At 38.1% G+C, this 19,873-nt stretch overlaps 1 protein-coding gene across 1 annotated transcript in view; it reads right to left on the reverse strand.

Annotated features, from left to right (window-relative positions):
- GUCY1A2 (guanylate cyclase 1 soluble subunit alpha 2) overlaps positions 1 to 19,873 on the reverse strand; it is a 516,653-nt gene that overhangs the window by 76,300 nt on the left and 420,480 nt on the right. The window contains exon 7 of the mRNA XM_025266957.3: positions 7,267 to 7,421. Coding sequence (XP_025122742.1) covers positions 7,267 to 7,421 — 155 coding nt within the window. The remainder of the gene's footprint in view (positions 1 to 7,266; positions 7,422 to 19,873) is intronic.

A 19,873-nucleotide genomic window follows, 5' to 3' on the forward strand; every position in this document is an offset into this window, starting at 1 on the left:
CTGGAGTTTCAGCTTTAGCAGCATTCCTTCCAAAGAAATCCCAGGGCTGATCTCCTTCAGAATGGACTGGTTGGATCTCCTTGCAGTCCAAGGGGCTCTCAAGAGTCTTCTCCAATACCACAGTTAAAAAGCATCAATTTTTCGGCGCAAAGCCTTCTTCACAGTCCAACTCTCACATCCATACATGACCACTGGAAAAACCATAGCCTTGAGTAGATGGACCTTTGTTGGCAAAATAATGTCTCTGCTTTTCAATATACTATCTAGGTTGGTCATAACTTTTCTTCCAAGGAGTAAGCGTCTTTCAATTTCATGGCTGCAGTCACCATCTGCAGTGATTTTCGAGCCCCCCAAAATAAAGTCTGACACTGTTACACTGTTTCACCATCTATTTCCCATGAAGTGATGGGACCAGATGCCATGATCTTCCTCTTCTGAATGTTGAGCTTTAAGCCAACTTTTTCACTCGCCTCTTTTGCCTTCATCAAGAGGCTTTTTAATTCCTCTTCACTTTCTGCCATAAGGGTGGTGTCATTTGCATATCTGAGGTTATTGATATTTCTCCCAGCAATCTTGATTCCAGCTTGAGCTTCTTCCAGCCCAGCGTTTCTCATGATGTACTCTGCATATAAGTTAAATAGCAGGGTGACAATATACAGCTTTGACATACTCCTTTTCCTATTTGGAACCAGTCTGTTGCTCCATGTCTGGTTCTAACTGTTGCTTCCTGACTTGCATATAGGTTTCTCAAGAGGCAGGTCAGGTGGTCTGGTATTCCCATCTCTTTCAGAATTTTCTACAGTTTATTGTGATCCACACAGTCAAAGGCTTTGGCATAGTCAATAAAGCAGAAATAGATGTTTTTCTGGAACTCTCTTGCTTTTTCCATGATCCAGCGAATGTTTGCAATTTGATTTCTGGTTCCTCTGCCTTTTCTAAAACCAGCTTGAACGTCAGGAAGTTCACTGTTCACGTATTGCTGAAGCCTGGCTTGGAGACTTTTGAGCATTACTTTACTAGCGTGTGAGATGAGTGCAATTGTGCAGTAGTATGAGCATTCTTTGGCATTGCCTTTCTTTGGGATTGGAATGAAAATTGACCTTTTCCAGTCCTGTGACCACTGCTGAGTTTTTCAAATTTGCTGGCATACTGAGGGCAGCACTTTCACAGCATCATCTTTCAGGATTTGAAATAGCTCACATGGAATTCCATCACCTCTGCTAGCTTTGTCCGTAGTGATGCTTCATAAGGCCAACTTGACTTCAGATTCCAGGATGTCTGGCTCTAGGTCAGTGATCACACCATCGTGATTATTTTGGTCCATGAATCAAGGCAACTTGGAAGTGGTCAAACAAGAGATGGCAAGAGTGAACGTCGACATACTAGGAATCAGCGAACTAAAATGGAATGGAATGGGTGAATTTAACTCAGATGACCATTATGTCTACTACTGTGTGCAGGAATCCCTTAGAAAACTAGTATAGATGAACCTATTTGCAGGGCAGGAATAGAGATGCAGATGTTGAAAACAGACATGTGGATATAGGTGGAGAAGGTGATGGTGAGATCAACTGGGAGATGAAAAGAGACACATACTCTTTACCATGTGTAAAATAGAGAGCTAGTGGGAACCTGCTCTGTAGCACAAGGTGCTTAGCTTGGTGCTCTGTGATGACCTAGATGGGTGGGTTGGGGAGGGAGTGGACAGGAGGTCCAAGAAGGAGGGGATATATATACCTATAGCTTATCTGATTCACTTTGTTGTACAGCAGAAACTAACACAGTATTGTAAAGCAACTATACTCCAATTAAAAGAATTTGTCAAAAAAAATATACAAATAATGCTGGAGAGGGTATGGAGAAAAGGTAACCCTTCTATACTGTTGGTGAGAATGTAAATTGGTACAACCACTATGGAGAACAGTATGGAGGTTCCTCAAAAAGCTAAAAATAGAACTACCATAATGACCTATCAATCTCACTTTTGGGCAAACATCCATTGAAAACCATAATCCAAAAGCATACATGTACTCCAACATTCACTGCAGCAATATTTACAAACAGCCATGTCATTGAAGCAAGCTAAATGTTCATCAACAGAGGAATGAATAGAGGTGGTACATAAGGTATACTTACATATGGAATCTAGTTTTTAAAAAGATACAAATCAACTTATTTACAGAACAGAAGCAGGCTTAAAGATATTGAAAACAAACTTACAGTTATCAAATGGAAACGTGGGGCATGGGGAACAAATCAGGAACTTGGGATGAACACATACACTCTACTATATATAAGATAGATAACCAACAAGACACAGGAAACTATCAAATATTCTGTGATAACCTATATGGGAAAGAATCTAAAAAAGAATGAATATATTTATACATATAGCTGAATCACTTTGCTGTACATCTGAAACTAGCACAACACTGTAAACCAAGTATACTCCAATAAAATTAAAATGTTAAAATTTTTTTTTAAAAAAACTTGTCTGAAAATTTCAAAATAACCAGCCAATATTGGACACTTTACAGCATTTAATTCAGGAAGTACAATTGGAAATTTCCAGCTCTTAGGAGCTTAATACTTAGTTTTATTTCACAAATTTCTATTTGCTTTAACTTCAGTTTTATGTTTATATTTCCTCATAGGGAATGTCCCTGAAAAGTCCATCAGGAATTTCACTATGAGTAAAATGGAAAGGGAAGTATACTCTATACCTGTGGATTCATAAGTCACCTATACTATGTGAAATAGAACAATTGTACATAGCTGAAGTGTAATTGGTATGTATAAAACCAACAGAAAGCACAAATGTGCTTTCTGTATTAGTCACAAATACATCCATAATCTGAAAACCCAGTCAACTGAGATCATATACCTATATTTAGTGTTCTAGAAACTTATCAAGAACCAAAGTAAATTGTTTTTGATGGTTTCCAAGGCGGGGGGTGGGGGGGGGGTGCGGGGAAGGCTTCCCTGATAGTTCAGTTAGTAAAGAATCTGCCTGCAATGCAGGAGACCCTGCTTGATTCCTAGGTTGGGAAGATCCGCTGAAGGGATAGGCTACCCACTCCAGCATTCTTGGGCTTCCCTTGAGGCTCAGCTGGTAAAGAATCCGCCTGCAATGCGGGAGACCAGGGTTCAATCCTTGGGTTGGGAAGATCCCCTGAGAAGGGAAAGTCTACCCACTCCAGTATTCTGGCCTGGAGAATTCCATGGACTGTGTAGTCCATGGGGTCACAAAGAGTTGGACATGCCTGAGCGACTTTCACTTTCAGATGAAAATGGGCTTCTCAGGTGGCCCTAGTGGTAAAGAACCCATCTTCCAATGCAGGAGACATAAAAGACATGGGTTTGATCCCTGGGTGGGGAAGATCCCCTGGAGAAGGGCATGACAACCCACTCCAATCTTTTGCCTGGAGAATCCCATGGACAGAGAAGCCTGGCAGGTTACAGTCCATAGGGTTGCAAAGAGTCAGACACGACTGAAGTGACTTAGCACACAACATGCAGATAAAAATGGATGTTAACAAATGGGACCTAATTAACCTTAAAAGCTTCTGCACATCAAAGGAAACTATTAGCAAGGTGAAAAGACAGCCTTCAGAATGGGAGAAGATAATAGCAAATGAAGCAACTGACAAACAACTAATCTCGAGAATATACAAGCAACTCCTACAGCTCAACTCCAGAAAAATAAATGACCCAATCAAAAAATGGGCCAAAGAACTAAATAGACATTTCTCCAAAGAAGACATAAAGATGGCTAACAAACACATGAAAAGATGCTCAACATCACTCATTATCAGAGAAATGCAAATCAAAACCACTATGAGGTACCATTTCACACCAGTCAGAATGGCTGCAATCCAAAAGTCTACAAGTAATAAATGCTGGAGAGGGTGTGGAGAAAAGGGAACCCTCTTACACTGTTGGTGGGAATGCAAACTAGTGCAGCCACTATGGAGAACAGTGTGGAGATTCCTTAAAAAACTGGAAATAGACATGCCTTATGATCCAGCAATCCCACTGCTGGGCATACACACTGAGAAAACCAGAAGGGAAAGAGACACGAGTACCCCAATGTTCATCGCAGCACTGTTTATAATAGCCAGGACATGGAAGCAACCTAGATGTCCATCAGCAGATGAATGGATAAGAAAGCTGTGGTACATATACACAATGGAGTATTATTCAGCCATTAAAAAGAATACATTTGAATCAGTTCTAATGAGGTGGATGAAACTGGAGCCTATTATACAGAGTGAAGTAAGCCAGAAAGAAAAACACCAATACAGTATACTAACGCATATATATGGAATTTAGAAAGATGGTAACAATAACCCTGTGTACGAGACAGCAAAAGAGACACTGATGTATAGAACAGTCTTATGGACTCTGGGGGAGAGGGAGAGGGTGGGAAGATTTGGGAGAATGGCATTGAAACATGTAAATATCATGTATGAAATGAGTTGCCAGTCCAGGTTCGATGCACGATACTGGATGCTTGGGGCTGGTGCACTGGGACGACCCAGAGGGATGGAATGGGGAGGGAGGAGGGAGGAGGGTTCAGGATGGGGAACACATGTAAACCTGTGGCGGATTCATTTTGATATTTGGCAAATCTAATACAGTTATGTAAAGTTTAAAAATAAAATAAAATTAAAAAAATAAAAAAATAAAAAAAAATTAAAAAAAAAAAAAATGGATGTTAACAGTCACTGGTCCAACTGCTCTTCTAAAACATGGGAAGACAAGTTGAAACATCAAATAGTTTGGATTCTAGGATCTCAGTAATTAGCTACATTTCCATCAAGGAAATGAGAATGACTACTTCCTTTCAATCACTGGATTGGTGCCCTTCCTAATCTGTTCTCTTTTTTACAACCTTGGAAATCTTTTTAAAGTACAAATCTGGCCAAGTCACACCTATGCTTACAACTCTTCAATGTCTTTCTTTGCTTTTAGGGTTAAGTTGAAACTTCTTAACATGTATTATAGCTTCAGTTGGTCTGATTTCAGTCTATCTTTTTCTTCATCCTTATTTTAGTCTACTCCTCCTCTTATTCTAATACTGTGTTCAGGGTTTCTTGACCTCAGTACTAGTCTATTGTAATAAAGTGTTTACTTTCATACATCTACCTTTTGGTTTGTGGTCTCCTCCATGAAGATGGAGATCATATTTATGCTGTTTATTGTTGTAACATTAGTGCCTATCATAGTGCTTGGAATATTAAATAAAGTATTAGTAGAAATTACAAGATTTGGGACCAGTATCTTTCACAGTCTACACAGATGGCAGCTCAACCTGTTCATCTATGCCCCATTTATGTTTTTATCAGGGGGAAGTTGTCGGAGGTGGGGCAGATCATAATAGAATAAAAGGTTTCAATGCTTGTTATATTTGAAATGACTCAATTTTTTAGACATTATAGATCACCAAGTATCATTACAAACTTCCACCAATGTGATAAAGATTATGAAAATTTAAAGACAGCACCAACATGCTCAGACTCTGTGTGACTTGTGGGGTTTCCTTTATTGGTTACATGTAAATAAAGCCAGCTAGAGCAATGACAGTTAAGCTTAGGGTATGAGCTCCTTGCATGGTTGATCCATTCTTTACACATCAGTTTTTAAATAATGGAGTTTCTGTAAATCTACAGTGACTTATACAAACAGGAAACATAAATATTAGCTCCATGATGGGAAAAATCATAACCATGGTAAAAGGATATATGTTTGGGGGTTGATCTTCAGGAATTTTCCTTACCCTGTGGTCTAGAGCCCAAAGTACACAGATCTAGAGAAGCTTCAGATCAGTGCTGAAGTTTTGAAGAGGTTTAATATGGAAATCTTTGTGACATCATCGATATTATGCTCAAAATTGTGTCAGAAAAATTGGGAGAAACTGAAAAGAGGCAATACCCTTATATAAATACCCTAAAATGACATGTAGTTCTTAGGAAACATTTTCTTGCTTTTATATTTGTAATTTCTTCCCTTTCTCATGTGCTCCTCAGGAATCAGGAAATATATATCTTTCATCTAAAAAAAACTTAATTTCCTTTTATATAGATGTGATATCAAAAGCTTCAAAATACCACCATTTTGTTTCTTATTATAAACCAACATTTATTACGTATATATTTAAGCTTTCTGCTCCTGGGATTTTTGCTGTTGTTGTTAACCTAAGTAAACGTGGTAGCCATGTTAATAAAAAATATCTTTGGCGCTATTTCTACTTTACAGTTTTAAGAACGTGATACCTGAGTCATTTAAATCATGGAACTAGTGAAACAGTTTTTACACCAAAGCTTACTTAACATTGGTCTTCCCTTGTAGCTCAGCTAGTAATGAATTCGCCTGCAATGTGGCAGACCTGGGTTCGATCCCTGGGTTGGGAAGATCCCCTGAAGAAGGGAAAGGCTACCCACTCCAGTATTCTGGCCTGGAGAATTCCATGCACGATGCACTGTATAGTCCATGAGGTCGCAAAGAGTCAGACATGACTGAGTGACTTAAACACACAGACACACACACATTACTTAACATTTAGCCAAAACCAATCAGGAGATATTCATACTGCTTTCTTAGTATAGAGATGTTTATCTTACCAATGCATTTGTTCACTAATTTGATAAATATTTATAGAGGGCTTATTATGTGCTAAACATTTTTTGTAAGTTTTGGAGATATAGTAGTGAACAGACTTGTCTCTGCCCATATGGAGCTTAATATCTAGTGGGTGAGATGACATCTACCAGGCACAAAATAAGTTGATTTCAGCTGTCAAAATGTGTAGAGTTGTCAGATATGACCTTTAAGATAGATAAAGTTTGAAGTTTTACTCTGTACCCAGTATATATTTAGAGTCCCTATTTATATTCACTATCCAGAAAAATAAAAGAGACAAATATCTTTTCTATCCAAAGTTAAATGACTTTTATAAACATTGAGGAACATTTTGAAAGTATTAGAATTTCCAGTGTGATGCAGACTTAATATTTTCTCTCCTGTATTTTAAACAGGAATACCTAAGAAGGACAGAGACTGTGGGAAATGACAAACCTGATTTACCTCTCAATCAAGTCAAGTTTTCTGTGTCCTTTCTTAGGGTGCAATTTAAATTTTGTGTCGTAATTGCTATCTTTCAGACTGGATGGATCTACTCATTATTAGAGAATAACAGGATCAAGAAAAAATAGAGTGTCACAAGTGACAGGCTATTAGCATTAGGCAAAGGCAAAGAACACTTACTGGTAAGTTGTTGGGCTGACATTGATGCGTCGAGGGTGACTTCCTGATTCGAATTTGCTTGCCAGAGTGACATTATTTCCAAACAGGCAATATCGTGGCATTCTTACCCCAACAACTCCAGCCAGCACAGAGCCTGAGTGAATGCCTATCCTCATCTAAAAAAGAAAAGGAAAAAGAAAAAGGATATGCTTATGTTTTCATTTGGTATGCAATTATTTTAATGAGAGGTTGTTACTGTTGTTCAGCTGCTTTGTCATGTCCAACTCTTTTTGACCCCATGGACTGCAGTATGCCAGTCTTCCCTGTCCTTCAACATCTCCCAGAGTTTGGTCAAACTCATGTCCATTGAGTCAGTGGTGCCATCCAACCATCTCACCTGCTCCTTCCCCTCAATCTTTCCCAGAATCAGGGTCTTTTCCAGTGAGTTGGCCCTTTTCATCAGGTGACCAAAGTATTGGAAATTCAGCTTCAGCATCAGTCCTTCCAATGAATCTGAAAGGGTTGATTTCTTTGGGGATTGACTCATTTGATCTCCTTCCTGTCCAAGGGACTCTCAAGAGTGCTCACAAGCACTGCAACTTGAAAGCATCAATTCTTTGGTGCTCAGTCTTCTTTATGGTCCAACTCTCACATCCATATATGACTACTGGAAAAGCCATAGCTTTAACTATGCAGACCTTTGTCAGCAAAGTGATGTCTCTGCTTTTTAATACACTGTCTAGGTACTGCTGAACTATTAGATTCCTAGCTTCTCAAAGTCAGGAACTTGGGGTCTTAGTCATTTTTATCAGCCATATCTGGACTATTATACTATCAGTGAACACAGATGTTGTGGGAAAAAAAATCAATGAATGGTTTATTATAAGAAAAAACACTACATTTAATTTTCTACATGAATCCAGTTGTGTTTTATGTTAAATCAGGTTTATTTGTACCTAATATGCTCTAAATGTTCTCCCTCCAGTTATTCTCACATAAAACCTTCCTTTTTCCTTCATAGCATTAAACATAATTGTAAATTAAATGTTTATATTTCTTTTTATCTGTTCATTTAAAATATTTTCATCTCTATTTTAGATTTCTATTTCTAAATTTACTTATCTTCTCTTTGTAAAACCTTATCTTTTGCTAATCACATCCAGTGCATTTTTCTTTTGAGATATTGTGATTTTCATTTCTCAACATTCAATTTGAACATTTAAGAAAATCTTTCGGGTATCAAATTAATTTTTGAACATACAGAATACTAGTAAAATAACTGTTTTAATACTTTTGCCTACTAATTCTACCATAGGCTCCAGTTCTGTGTCAATTTTGATTGACCAATTTTTCTCATTATTATGGGTTATATTTTTCAGCTTTTCTGTCTAGTAATTTTTGGTTGGATATCATGAATTGACTTTGTTGAATGCTGGTTATTTTTATATTCTTATATATATTCTTGAGCTTTGTCCTTGGATGGGGTCAAGGTACTTGGAAACAGTTTTTCTTTTTTCTTCCAAGTCTTGCTTTTTAAAATTTGTTAGGCAAGTCATGAGCTGTGTTTCATGTGAGACTAATTATTTCCCACTACTGAGGGAAGAACCTTCTGAGTATTATACCAAATGCATATGATTTATGAGGTTTTTCAGTCTTCCTGGTGGGATTAGTCATTTTTTCCAAGTCCTGTGTGAATTCTGGGAATTTTTTTCTTAATCTTTTCAGGTGTTTTTTCCCCACTGGGCTAAGGTAGTTTTGTCACATACAAACAATTATCGGTAATTTAAGGAACATATAGGAGGCCCATTGGAAGATCTCTGGTAGTCTCTGTGCAACTCTCTTAGGGGTACTCTGTCCATGAATTCTAGCTTTCTTGGTCTTCATAGACTCTCAGCTTCAACTCTTCAACTTGGGGAGTTTGTTGAGTTCCTCCTGATTTGTCTTTCCCTGAACAACTTGAACATACCCCGCCAGAACATGCCAGGGAAATCATGTTTCCTCTTGTTCTCTTGACTCTCAGGCGCCACTGCCTTCCACTGCCTAATGTCCAACATCATGAAACTGTTCTTGTGTACATTTTGTCCATATTTTTAATTGTTGATGCTGGGAGTATAAATGCAGCCCCTGTTTTTCCACATATGGTGGAAGCAGAGATGAGACATATATTATTTTAGGAATGCAAGTTACCTTAAAAATTTAGCCTGTTTCTCATGAGAGATTGTCTATGTGGATTTAAACGTTAAAAAAGGCAATTGTTAGCATAAGCTCCTATGCCTGACACAAAGTGAGGCTAAACAAACCAAAATGCTGGAGTTTGAAGCAGAGAAAGTTTTGTTGCTGAGTGATGCAAGGAGACAGGTAGCTCATGCTCCAAAAAAATTTCAAGGTCTACAAAGTGTTTCAGCAAAGCATTTTTAAAAGTCAGGTGAAGGAGGGGGGTTGCCAGGTATGTGTATGTGATCAGTTCACGCAGAGTTCTCTGATTGGCTGATGGTGAGGTAACAGGGTGGTGTCACAGCAGTTAACATTATCAGGCACTAGGGCTATGTGTTCATGATCATGAAGTAGTTAACAGCTTCCATTTGGTGAGGGGCAGGGGTTCATAATTGTGAAACCCAGGAAATGCACATCAAACATTATTATCTAGGTACCTCAGAGAGGACATGTGGGAAGGCCTGTCCCAGGAAAACCCCCTAGGGTCCTGCTCAGTTATATAGTGAATGGTAGTATTCCTTATCAGAGAAGGCAATGGCACCCCACTCCAGTACTCTCGCCTGGAATCCCATGGATAGAGGAGCCTGGTGGGCTGCAGTCCATGGGGTCGCTAAGAGTTGGACACGACTGAGTGAATTCACTTTCACTTTTCACTTTCATGATTGGAGATGGAAATGGCAACCCACTCCAGTGTTCTTGCCTGGAGAATCCCAGGGACAGAGGAGCCTGTTGGGCTGCCATCTATGGGGTCACACAGAGTCGGACATGACTGATGCGACTTAGCAGCAGTATTCCTTATAAACAAGCATAAAGCACTGTTTTCTAATATTAGCAAGGCATTTTGACAAAATATTATTATATATCTTTGGGCTTCTATTTGTTTTCAGAGGGTTTATTATATTAAATTAATTTTAGGACTGCTTAAAAACATCCAGACCTTAAATATTGTCAAGTTATTGATAATTAAGTGTTGACAAATAAAGATGTCAGGTTGGACCTGTGATCTTTTTAAGTGGAAAGACAGCAGAAATTATCAAGTAGACACATTGTACAGCCTCTATATTCTGTGTTTTCAGTCTCAGAAGAAGACTCCATACCTCAGACAAACTATATGGAAGGGTTATATGGTTTCACCTCTGCCTCATTTCAAAAGACCTGAAGCTGTTTCTTGTTTTAAAACCAAATTATCATAATGATAATTATTATAACCAAAAAATACTGAAGACAAAACCCCCAGTATTCTTGAGAAAGGTTGATGGAGAAATGGTAATTTTGAAAAACCCTTATCTCTTAGAAGACTACTATAAAATATGCACAAGAATATCAACAAATACAAACATTGCTCAGATTCACTGTTTCTGTCACTATTTATAATGGAACAGGACTCAGAAAATTATTTACTCTTGGATGTAAGGAGATACCGTTAAGAACTTACAGGCTTAATCATAAGACTCTATTCATTATTTTATTTTTACTTTTCTAAACAACTTTTTGAGATTTCCTAGTAATTGTTACGTTATAAAGAAATCACTGATTGCCACATTCAGAATCTGCCCAAAGCATGTAGCAGGTAGGCAAAGGAGAGAGCTACTTTTAACTGGCAGTGAGGGATTTAGATTCATTTTGGCAAGATTAAACTTCAATTGGTTAACCATCAATAACATTTGCATCCATCTAGTCAGTATACTCTAGTTAAAGAGGATTTCTTTGCACTAAACCAGTAGTTGTCAACTGGGGCCATCTGTGCCCCTCAGTAGACATTTGACAATGTTTGGGGAGGTTTTTTTTTTTCCACAACTGGTATGGAGAACTACTACTGGCATCTTTTCAGTAGAGCTAGGGCTTCCCTTGTGGCTCAGCTGGTAAAGAATCTGCCTGCAATGTAGGAGACCTGGGTTCGATCCCTGGGTTGGGAAGATCCCCTGGAGAAGGGAAAGGCTACCCACTCTAGTATTAGGGCCTGGAGAACTCCATGGACTGTATAGTCCATGGGGTCACAAAGAGTCAGACATGACTGAGCGACTTTCACATTCACAGAGATTCCCAGGATACCTTCCTCATGTGAAAGAATTTTCCAGTCCAAAATAGCAATAGTGCTGAGATTGAGAAACCCTGCATTAAACAGATATACAATACATGCTTTAATAAGATCAGTGCTTTGGTGAATAACACTAGACTTCACTTTTTAGAGAAAGTTTATGAAAAAAATTGTGCTTGTCTTAGGGATTTATTGAAAAACACAATAACTTTAAGATCTATCTTGAAGTTAGGATATCTATTACTCAATCTTCTATACTTATATGAAGTGTATGGAATAATGCAAAACTTAGGGGTATACCAAAATTCCCAATAATCAAAAGGTCCAGTTATTTTCATTATGCTCTATTTATTATTTGCCAAGTAACATAAACAACTGCATTTTAAGATAATATTTCTTTGAAAACTCTTAAAAAGAGAAGACTTACATAGTTCAACCTCAGCTAGTCAAAACTGTTCTGATTTAGTTAAGTAGGAATGTTTAGATTGGGAGGGCAGCACAGATCCATTAGTCTAGCTCCCTCAATTTATAAATAAACTAAAGTCAAAAGAAGCACAATGAAAAGAACAAATTAGTGTTAGAGCTAGCTATGGACCATAGGTTAATTGACTCTGGGTTTAGTGCACTATAAAAAACACCCAAACTAAAATATATATATATTCTTGGGCTGTTTTTACAAGGCCTATCAGACCAAAGAATACAGTTTAGGAAAAAAAAAAAAAGATTTAAACTGGTCTGCCTACTTTACATACACAGAAGGACTAGCACTTTACAATTGAAACTCAAAAAAAAAAAAAAAAAAAAGTTATACATTCATTAAGTCCAGGATCAGAAGACTTCTACCCCCTTCCATCCTTATTCATGCTTGTGTGTGTGCTCAGTAGCTTCAGTCATGTCTGACTCTTTGCGACCCTACGGACTGTATCCTGCCAGGTTTCTCTGTCCATAGGAATTCTCCAGGCAAGAATACTGGAGTGGGTTACCATGCCCTCCTCCAGGGGGTCTTTCTGACCCAAGGATCAAACCTGCATCTCTTATGTCTCCTGCATTTGCAGGTGGGTTCTTTACCACTAGTGCCACCTGGCTTCTCCACACTAAATCTTTCTAACTGGCCTACTCACCATATCCCCCAAATGCCTAGTATACCCATGCCTCTGAGTTTTCACTCATGTTAATAGCCTCACCTGAAATGCCACCCAGATGCTTTACTAGATACTCAGAGTATAAAGAAGAACCAAAAATGTATGTACCCTTTCTTCTGGGAGTTTTCATTTGAAGTAAAAGAGTAGCTAATTGAAATTATAGTAAATGCTAAACAATAGAAGTGTTTTTTTAAAAGCACTTAAAAAAAGTTTTTTAAAAAATAAGGCAGTATGTAGGCAGTAGAGGGGTAGGGTTGACCAAGTCAGGGACATGAAATCGCCCTTAAATAATCTTTAAGCTTAGTGCTGAAGAAGGAATGATTTTGGCTACATGGAGAGGGGTGGCACAGTTATAGTTAGAGGAGTGGGAGGTAGAATGAAAATAACAGGCAAAGATCCTAAAACCTAAAGAGATTTGGTACATTTCAGCACTGAAGGAAGGCAATTCAATGTGGCTCTTGCTTAAAGAAAAAGTAAGAGAGAGAGACAGGGAATAAAGCTGAGGGAGTATGCCTGGCAGATCATACAGAATAAGATTTCTCAGTCTTAGTTCTATTGACATTTTGGGTCAGATAATTCCTTTCAGGGAGAAGTTGTATTGTACATTATAGGATGCTAAGAGTCCCTGGCCTCTATCCATTAAATGCTAGCTATAGATCGAAAGCAGAGATTATGTTTGGGTAGTTTTGTTGAATCGGAGAAGGCAATGGCAAGCCACTCCAGTACTCTGGCCTAGAAAATCCCATGGATGGAGGAGCCTGGTAGGCTGCAGTCCATGGGGTCACTACGAGTCGGACACGACTGAGCAACTTCACTTTCACTTTTCACTTTCACACAATGGAGAAGGCAATGGCAACCCACTCCAGTGTTCTTGCCTGGAGAATCCCAAGGATAGCGGAGCCTGGTGGGCTGCCGTCTATGGGTTGCACAGAGTCGGACACGACTGAAGTGACTTAGCAGCAGCAACAGCAGTTTTGTTGAATAACCTAAAAGGTATAGACTTTATAAGCATCCCCAGTTCCATTATCTACTTGACAGTGGAAAGCATTCTCAAGCCAATAGCACTATGATTTTCTTTAGGCCATTTTCTTTCTCCTACTCCAGGTCCAGGAGTAGGCCCTGACTGGTAAGTGTGTGTCAGTCCTCCAGTGTTAGTAATTAATTTAAAAATTTTAAATGGCATTTTAAGTGAGGTCATTAACAAGAGTAAAAACACAGAGACATTGGATATACTACACAATTTGAGGATGTACGCCAGTCAGAAAGATTTAGTGTGGAGAAGCATGAACAAATTTAAGCTAATGGGAGAGAGAATCTCAGAAATTATGTGAGAGCTACAAGAAGAGACCTTTTTTCCCTAAGACGGTGTGTTACACATTTTGAACAGAACACAGTGTTCCATTTTGGAACTATGATGTTGAGGCTTGGAGCTTCAGGGGGCCACCTTATGGAACTTGAGGAGGAAACTAACATTGAGTAGGCAAACCAAAGGGAACAAAAGAGAAATCAAAGTCATAGTAACATCATATTTTTAGTTGTCTCTAGCCTCAGGTGAAGTTAGTCCTACCTCTTAGCTTTTCAGTTATGAGTCAATGCATTCCTTAATTGTGTCATCTTTTTTATTCTGTCATTTGCAAAACAAGGACTCAAGTCTTTCTGTTCACTAGCTATGTGGTTTTAGTCAAGTTAACTAGCCTATCAAAAGTTATGTGTAAAATAATAATCATAGTACCTTTTCAGAGGGGCTGCTGGCAAAATCAAATGAGGTAAACTATAAGACAACGGTAGGCAATGAAAAAAAAAATTTTCCCTTTCCACACTTGGTGGTAGCCATTGCAAAGCTTATGGTGTGAAGGATGAAATCACATGCTTATTATAATTTAGTAAATAGATAGCAGTGGAGAAGACTCTTGAGAGTCCCTTGGGCAGCAAAGAGATCAAACCAATCAAACCTGAATATTCACTGGAAGAACTGATGCTGAAGCTGAAGCTCCAATACTTCGCCACCTGATGCAAAGAGCCAACTCATTGGAAAAGACCCTGGTGTTGAGAGAGCTAACTTAGGCAGGTTGATAGGCAGTCCAGGGTCCTTTAAGGAGGAGGTGAAGATTCTCCCTTATGCTTTCCTTAAGCCTTGCGCAACAATGTATCTTGCCTGAGAGAACTGGCTTTTCTTTAGACCTGGGGCTAATGAATACACAGCAATCATACATGTTACTCATGGAAAATGCTTTTCTTACACCCCATTATGCTTTTCTTAATCTCTATGTTAATGATTATAATGGTAACAAATCTTGCCTGGAAACCTGTTTCTCAGCAACAATGTATCTCACCCAGAAACACAGTTATCCAGAACTCATTCCTTCTGGTTAATCTTGTACTAAAGTTGTCTCAGGATATATGCCTTTTTTATTGGCATATAATTGTTGATAGTAGTCTCTTATGATCCTTTGTATTTCTGTGTTGTCTGTTGTGATCTCTCCATTTTCATTTCTAATTTTATTGATTTGATTTTTCTCCCTTTGTTTCTTGATGAGTCTGGCTAATGGTTTGTCAATTTTATTTATCCTTTCAAAGAACCAGCTTTTGGCTTTGTTGATTTTTGCTATGGTCTCTTTTGTTTCTTTTGCATTTATTTCTGCTCTAATTTTTAAGATTTCTTTCCTTCTACTAACCCTGGGGTTCTTCATTTCTTCCTTTTCTAGTTGCTTTAGGTGTAGAGTTAGGTTATTTATTTGACTTTTTTCTTGTTTCTTGAGGTGTGCCTGGATTGCTATGAACTTTCCCCTTAGGACTGCTTTTACGGTGTCCCACAGGTTTTGGGTTGTTGTGTTTTCATTTTCATTCATTTCTATGCAAATTTTGATTTCTTTTTTGATTTCTTCTGTGATTTGTTGGTTATTCAGCAGCGTGTTGTTCAGCCTCCATATGTTGGATTTTTTAATAGTTTTTCTCCTGTAATTGAGATCTAATCTTACTGCATTGTGGTCAGAAAAGATGCTTGGAATGATTTCTATTTTTTTGAATTTACCAAGGCTAGCTTTATGGCCCAGGATGTGATCTATCCTGGAGAAGGTTCCATGTGCGCTTGAGAAGAAGGTGAAATTCATTGTTTTGGGATGAAATGTCCTATAGATATCAATTAGGTCTAACTGGTCTATTGTATCGTTTAAAGTTTGTGTTTCCTTGTTAATTTTCTGTTTAGTTGATCTATCCATAGGTGTGAGTGGGGTATTAAAGTCTCCCACTATTATTGTGTTATTGTTAATTTCTCCTTTCATACTTGTTAGCATTTGTCTTACATACTGCGGTGCTCCCGTGTTGGGTGCATATATATTTATAATTGTTATATCTTCTTCTTGGATTGATCCTTTGATCATTATGTAGTGACCATCTTTGTCTCTTTTCACAGTCTTTGTTTTAAAGTCTATTTTATCTGATATGAGTATTGCTACTCCTGCTTTCTTTTGGTCCCTATTCGCATGGAAAATCTTTTTCCAGCCCTTCACTTTCAGTCTGTATGTGTCCCCTGTTTTGAGGTGGGTCTCTTGTAGACAACATATGCAGGGGTCTTGTTTTTGTATCCATTCAGCCAGTCTTTGTCTTTTGGTTGGGGCATTCAACCCATTTACGTTTAAGGTAATTACTGATAAGTATGACCCCATTGCCATTTACTTTATTGTTTTGGGTTCGAATTTATACACCATTTTTGTGTTTCCTGTCTAGAGAATATCCTTTAGTATTTGTTGGAGAGCTGGTTTGGTGGTGCAGAATTCTCTCAGCTTTTGCTTGTCTGAAAAGCTTTTGATTTCTCCTTCATACTTGAATGAGATCCTTGCTGGGTACAATAATCTGGACAACGAGGAAGAAATGGACAAATTCTTAGAAAAGTACAACTTTCCAAAACTCGATCAGGAAGAAATAGAAAATCTTAACAGACCCATCACAAGCACGGAAATTGAAACTGTAATCAAAAATCTTCCAGCAAACAAAAGCCCAGGTCCAGACGGCTTCACAGCTGAATTCTACCAAAAATTTAGAGAAGAGCTAACACCTATCCTGCTCAAACTCTTCCAGAAAATTGCAGAGGATGGCAAACTTCCAAACTCATTCTATGAGGCCACCATCACCCTAATACCAAAACCTGACAAAGATCCCACAAAAAAAGAAAACTACAGGCCAATATCACTGATGAACATAGATGCAAAAATCCTTAACAAAATTCTAGCAATCAGAATCCAACAACACATTAAAAAGATCATACACCATGACCAAGTGGGCTTTATCCCAGGGATGCAAGGATTCTTCAATATCCGCAAATCAATCAATGTAATACACCACATTAACAAATTGAAAAATAAAAACCATATGATTACCTCAATAGATGCAGAGAAAGCCTTTGACAAAATTCAACATCCATTTATGATCAAAACTCTCCAGAAAGCAGGAATAGAAGGAACATACCTCAACATAATCAAAGCTATATATGACAAACCCACAGCAAACATTATCCTCAATGGTGAAAAATTGAAAGCATTTCCTCTAAAGTCAGGAACAAGACAAGGGTGCCCACTTTCACCATTACTATTCAACATAGTTTTGGAAGTTTTGGCCACAGCAATCAGAGCAGAAAAAGAAATAAAAGGAATCCAAATTGGAAAAGAAGAAGTAAAGCTCTCACTGTTTGCAGATGACATGATCCTCTACATAGAAAACCCTAAAGACTCCACCAGAAAATTACTAGAACTAATCAATGACTATAGTAAAGTTGCAGGATATAAAATCAACACACAGAAATCCCTTGCATTCCTATACACTAATAATGAGAAAACAGAAAGAGAAATTAAGGAAACAATTCCATTCACCATTGCAACGGAAAGAATAAAATACTTAGGAATATATCTACCTAAAGAATCTAAAGACCTATATATAGAAAACTATAAAACACTGGTGAAAGAAATCAAAGAGGACACTAACAGATGGAGAAATATACCATGTTCATGGATTGGAAGAATCAATGTAGTGAAAATGAGTATACTACCCAAAGCAATCTATAGATTCAATGCAATCCCTATCAAGCTACCAACAGCATTCTTCACAGAGCTAGAACAAATAATTTCACAATTTGTATGGAAAAACAAAAAACCTCGAATAGCCAAAGCGATCTTGAGAAAGAAGAATGGAACGGGAGGAATCAACCTACCGGACTTCAGGCTCTACTACAAAGCCACAGTTATCAAGACAGTATGGTACTGGCACAAAGACAGAAATATAGATCAATGGAACAAAATAGAAAGCCCAGAGATAAATCCATGCACATATGGACACCTTATCTTCGACAAAGGAGGCAAGAATATACAATGGATTAAAGACAATCTCTTTAACAAGTGGTGCTGGGAACTCTGGTCAACCACTTGTAAAAGAATGAAACTAGAACACTTTCTAACACCATACACAAAAATAAACTCAAAATGGATTAAAGATCTAAACGTAAGACCAGAAACTATAAAACTCCTAGAGGAGAACATAGGCAAAACACTCTCTGACATACATCACAGCAGGATCCTCTATGACCCACCTCCCAGAATATTGGAAATAAAAGCAAAAATAAACAAATGGGACCTAATTAACCTTAAAAGCTTCTGCACATCAAAGGAAACTATTAGCAAGGTGAAAAGACAGCCTTCAGAATGGGAGAAGATAATAGCAAATGAAGCAACTGACAAACAACTAATATCGAGAATATACAAGCAACTCCTACAGCTCAACTCCAGAAAAATAAATGACCCAATCAAAAAATGGGCCAAAGAACTAAATAGACATTTCTCCAAAGAAGACATACAGATGGCTAACAAACACATGAAAAGATGCTCAGCATCACTCATTATCAGAGAAATGCAAATCAAAACCACTATGAGGTACCATTTCACGCCAGTCAGAATGGCTGCAATCCAAAAGTCTACAAGTAATAAATGCTGGAGAGGGTGTGGAGAAAAGGGAACCCTCTTACACTGTTGGTGGGAATGCAAACTAGTACAGCCACTATGGAGAACAGTGTGGAGATTCCTTAAAAAACTGGAAATAGACATGCCTTATGATCCAGCAATCCCACTGCTGGGCATACACACTGAGAAAACCAGAAGGGAAAGAGACACGTGTACCCCAATGTTCATCGCAGCACTGTTTATAATAGCCAGGACATGGAAGCAACCTAGATGTCCATCAGCAGATGAATGGATAAGAAAGCTGTGGTACATATACACAATGGAGTATTATTCGGCCATTAAAAAGAATACATTTGAATCAGTTCTAATGAGGTGGATGAAACTGGAGCCTATTATACAGAGTGAAGTAAGCCAGAAAGAAAAACACCAATACAGTATACTAACGCATATCTATGGAATTTAGAAAGATGGTAACAATAACCCTGTGTACGAGACAGCAAAAGAGACACTGATGTATAGAACAGTCTTATGGACTTTGTGGGAGAGGGAGAGGGTGGGAAGATTTGGGAGAATGGCATTGAAACATGTAAAATATCATGTATGAAATGAGTTGCCAGTCCAGGTTCGATGCACGATACTGGATGCTTGGGGCTGGTGCACTGGGACGACCCAGAGGGATGGAATGGGGAGGGAGGAGGGAGGAGGGTTCAGGATGGGGAACACATGTAAACCTGTGGCGGATTCATTTTGATATTTGGCAAATCTAATACAGTTATGTAAAGTTTAAAAATAAAATAAAATTAATTAATTAGAAAAAAAAAAAAAACACGCAAGGAACAATAAAAAAAAAAAAAAAAAAACTGACAATGCTCCTGCTTACACTTCTAAGTCTTTTCAGAAATTTTGTATAAAGTTTCAAATTAAACATAATACAGGCATCCCTTATTACCCACAGGGACAAGCCATTGTTGAAAGAGCACATCAAACATTAAAAATCCAAATTCAAAAACTAAAAGAAGGGGAGTTTAAGTATAGTTCTCCCCATCATATCTTGCAACATGCTCTTTTCGTAATAAATATTTTAAATACTGATTTCAGCCAGAACTATTACAATGCTTCGTCATTGGTGCCTGGAACAATTAAATGCAAAACCATTAGTCAAATGGAAGGCCCTCTCAGGACAATGGAAGGGTCCTGACCCATTATTAACTATCGGTCGAGGATGTGCGTGTATTTTTCCACAGAATGCAGATTCTCCAATTTAGACAGGCTGATTCGCCGTGTTGCAG

Source organism: Bubalus bubalis, chromosome 16, assembly GCF_019923935.1.
Source record: "Bubalus bubalis isolate 160015118507 breed Murrah chromosome 16, NDDB_SH_1, whole genome shotgun sequence".
NCBI lineage: Eukaryota > Metazoa > Chordata > Mammalia > Artiodactyla > Bovidae > Bubalus > Bubalus bubalis.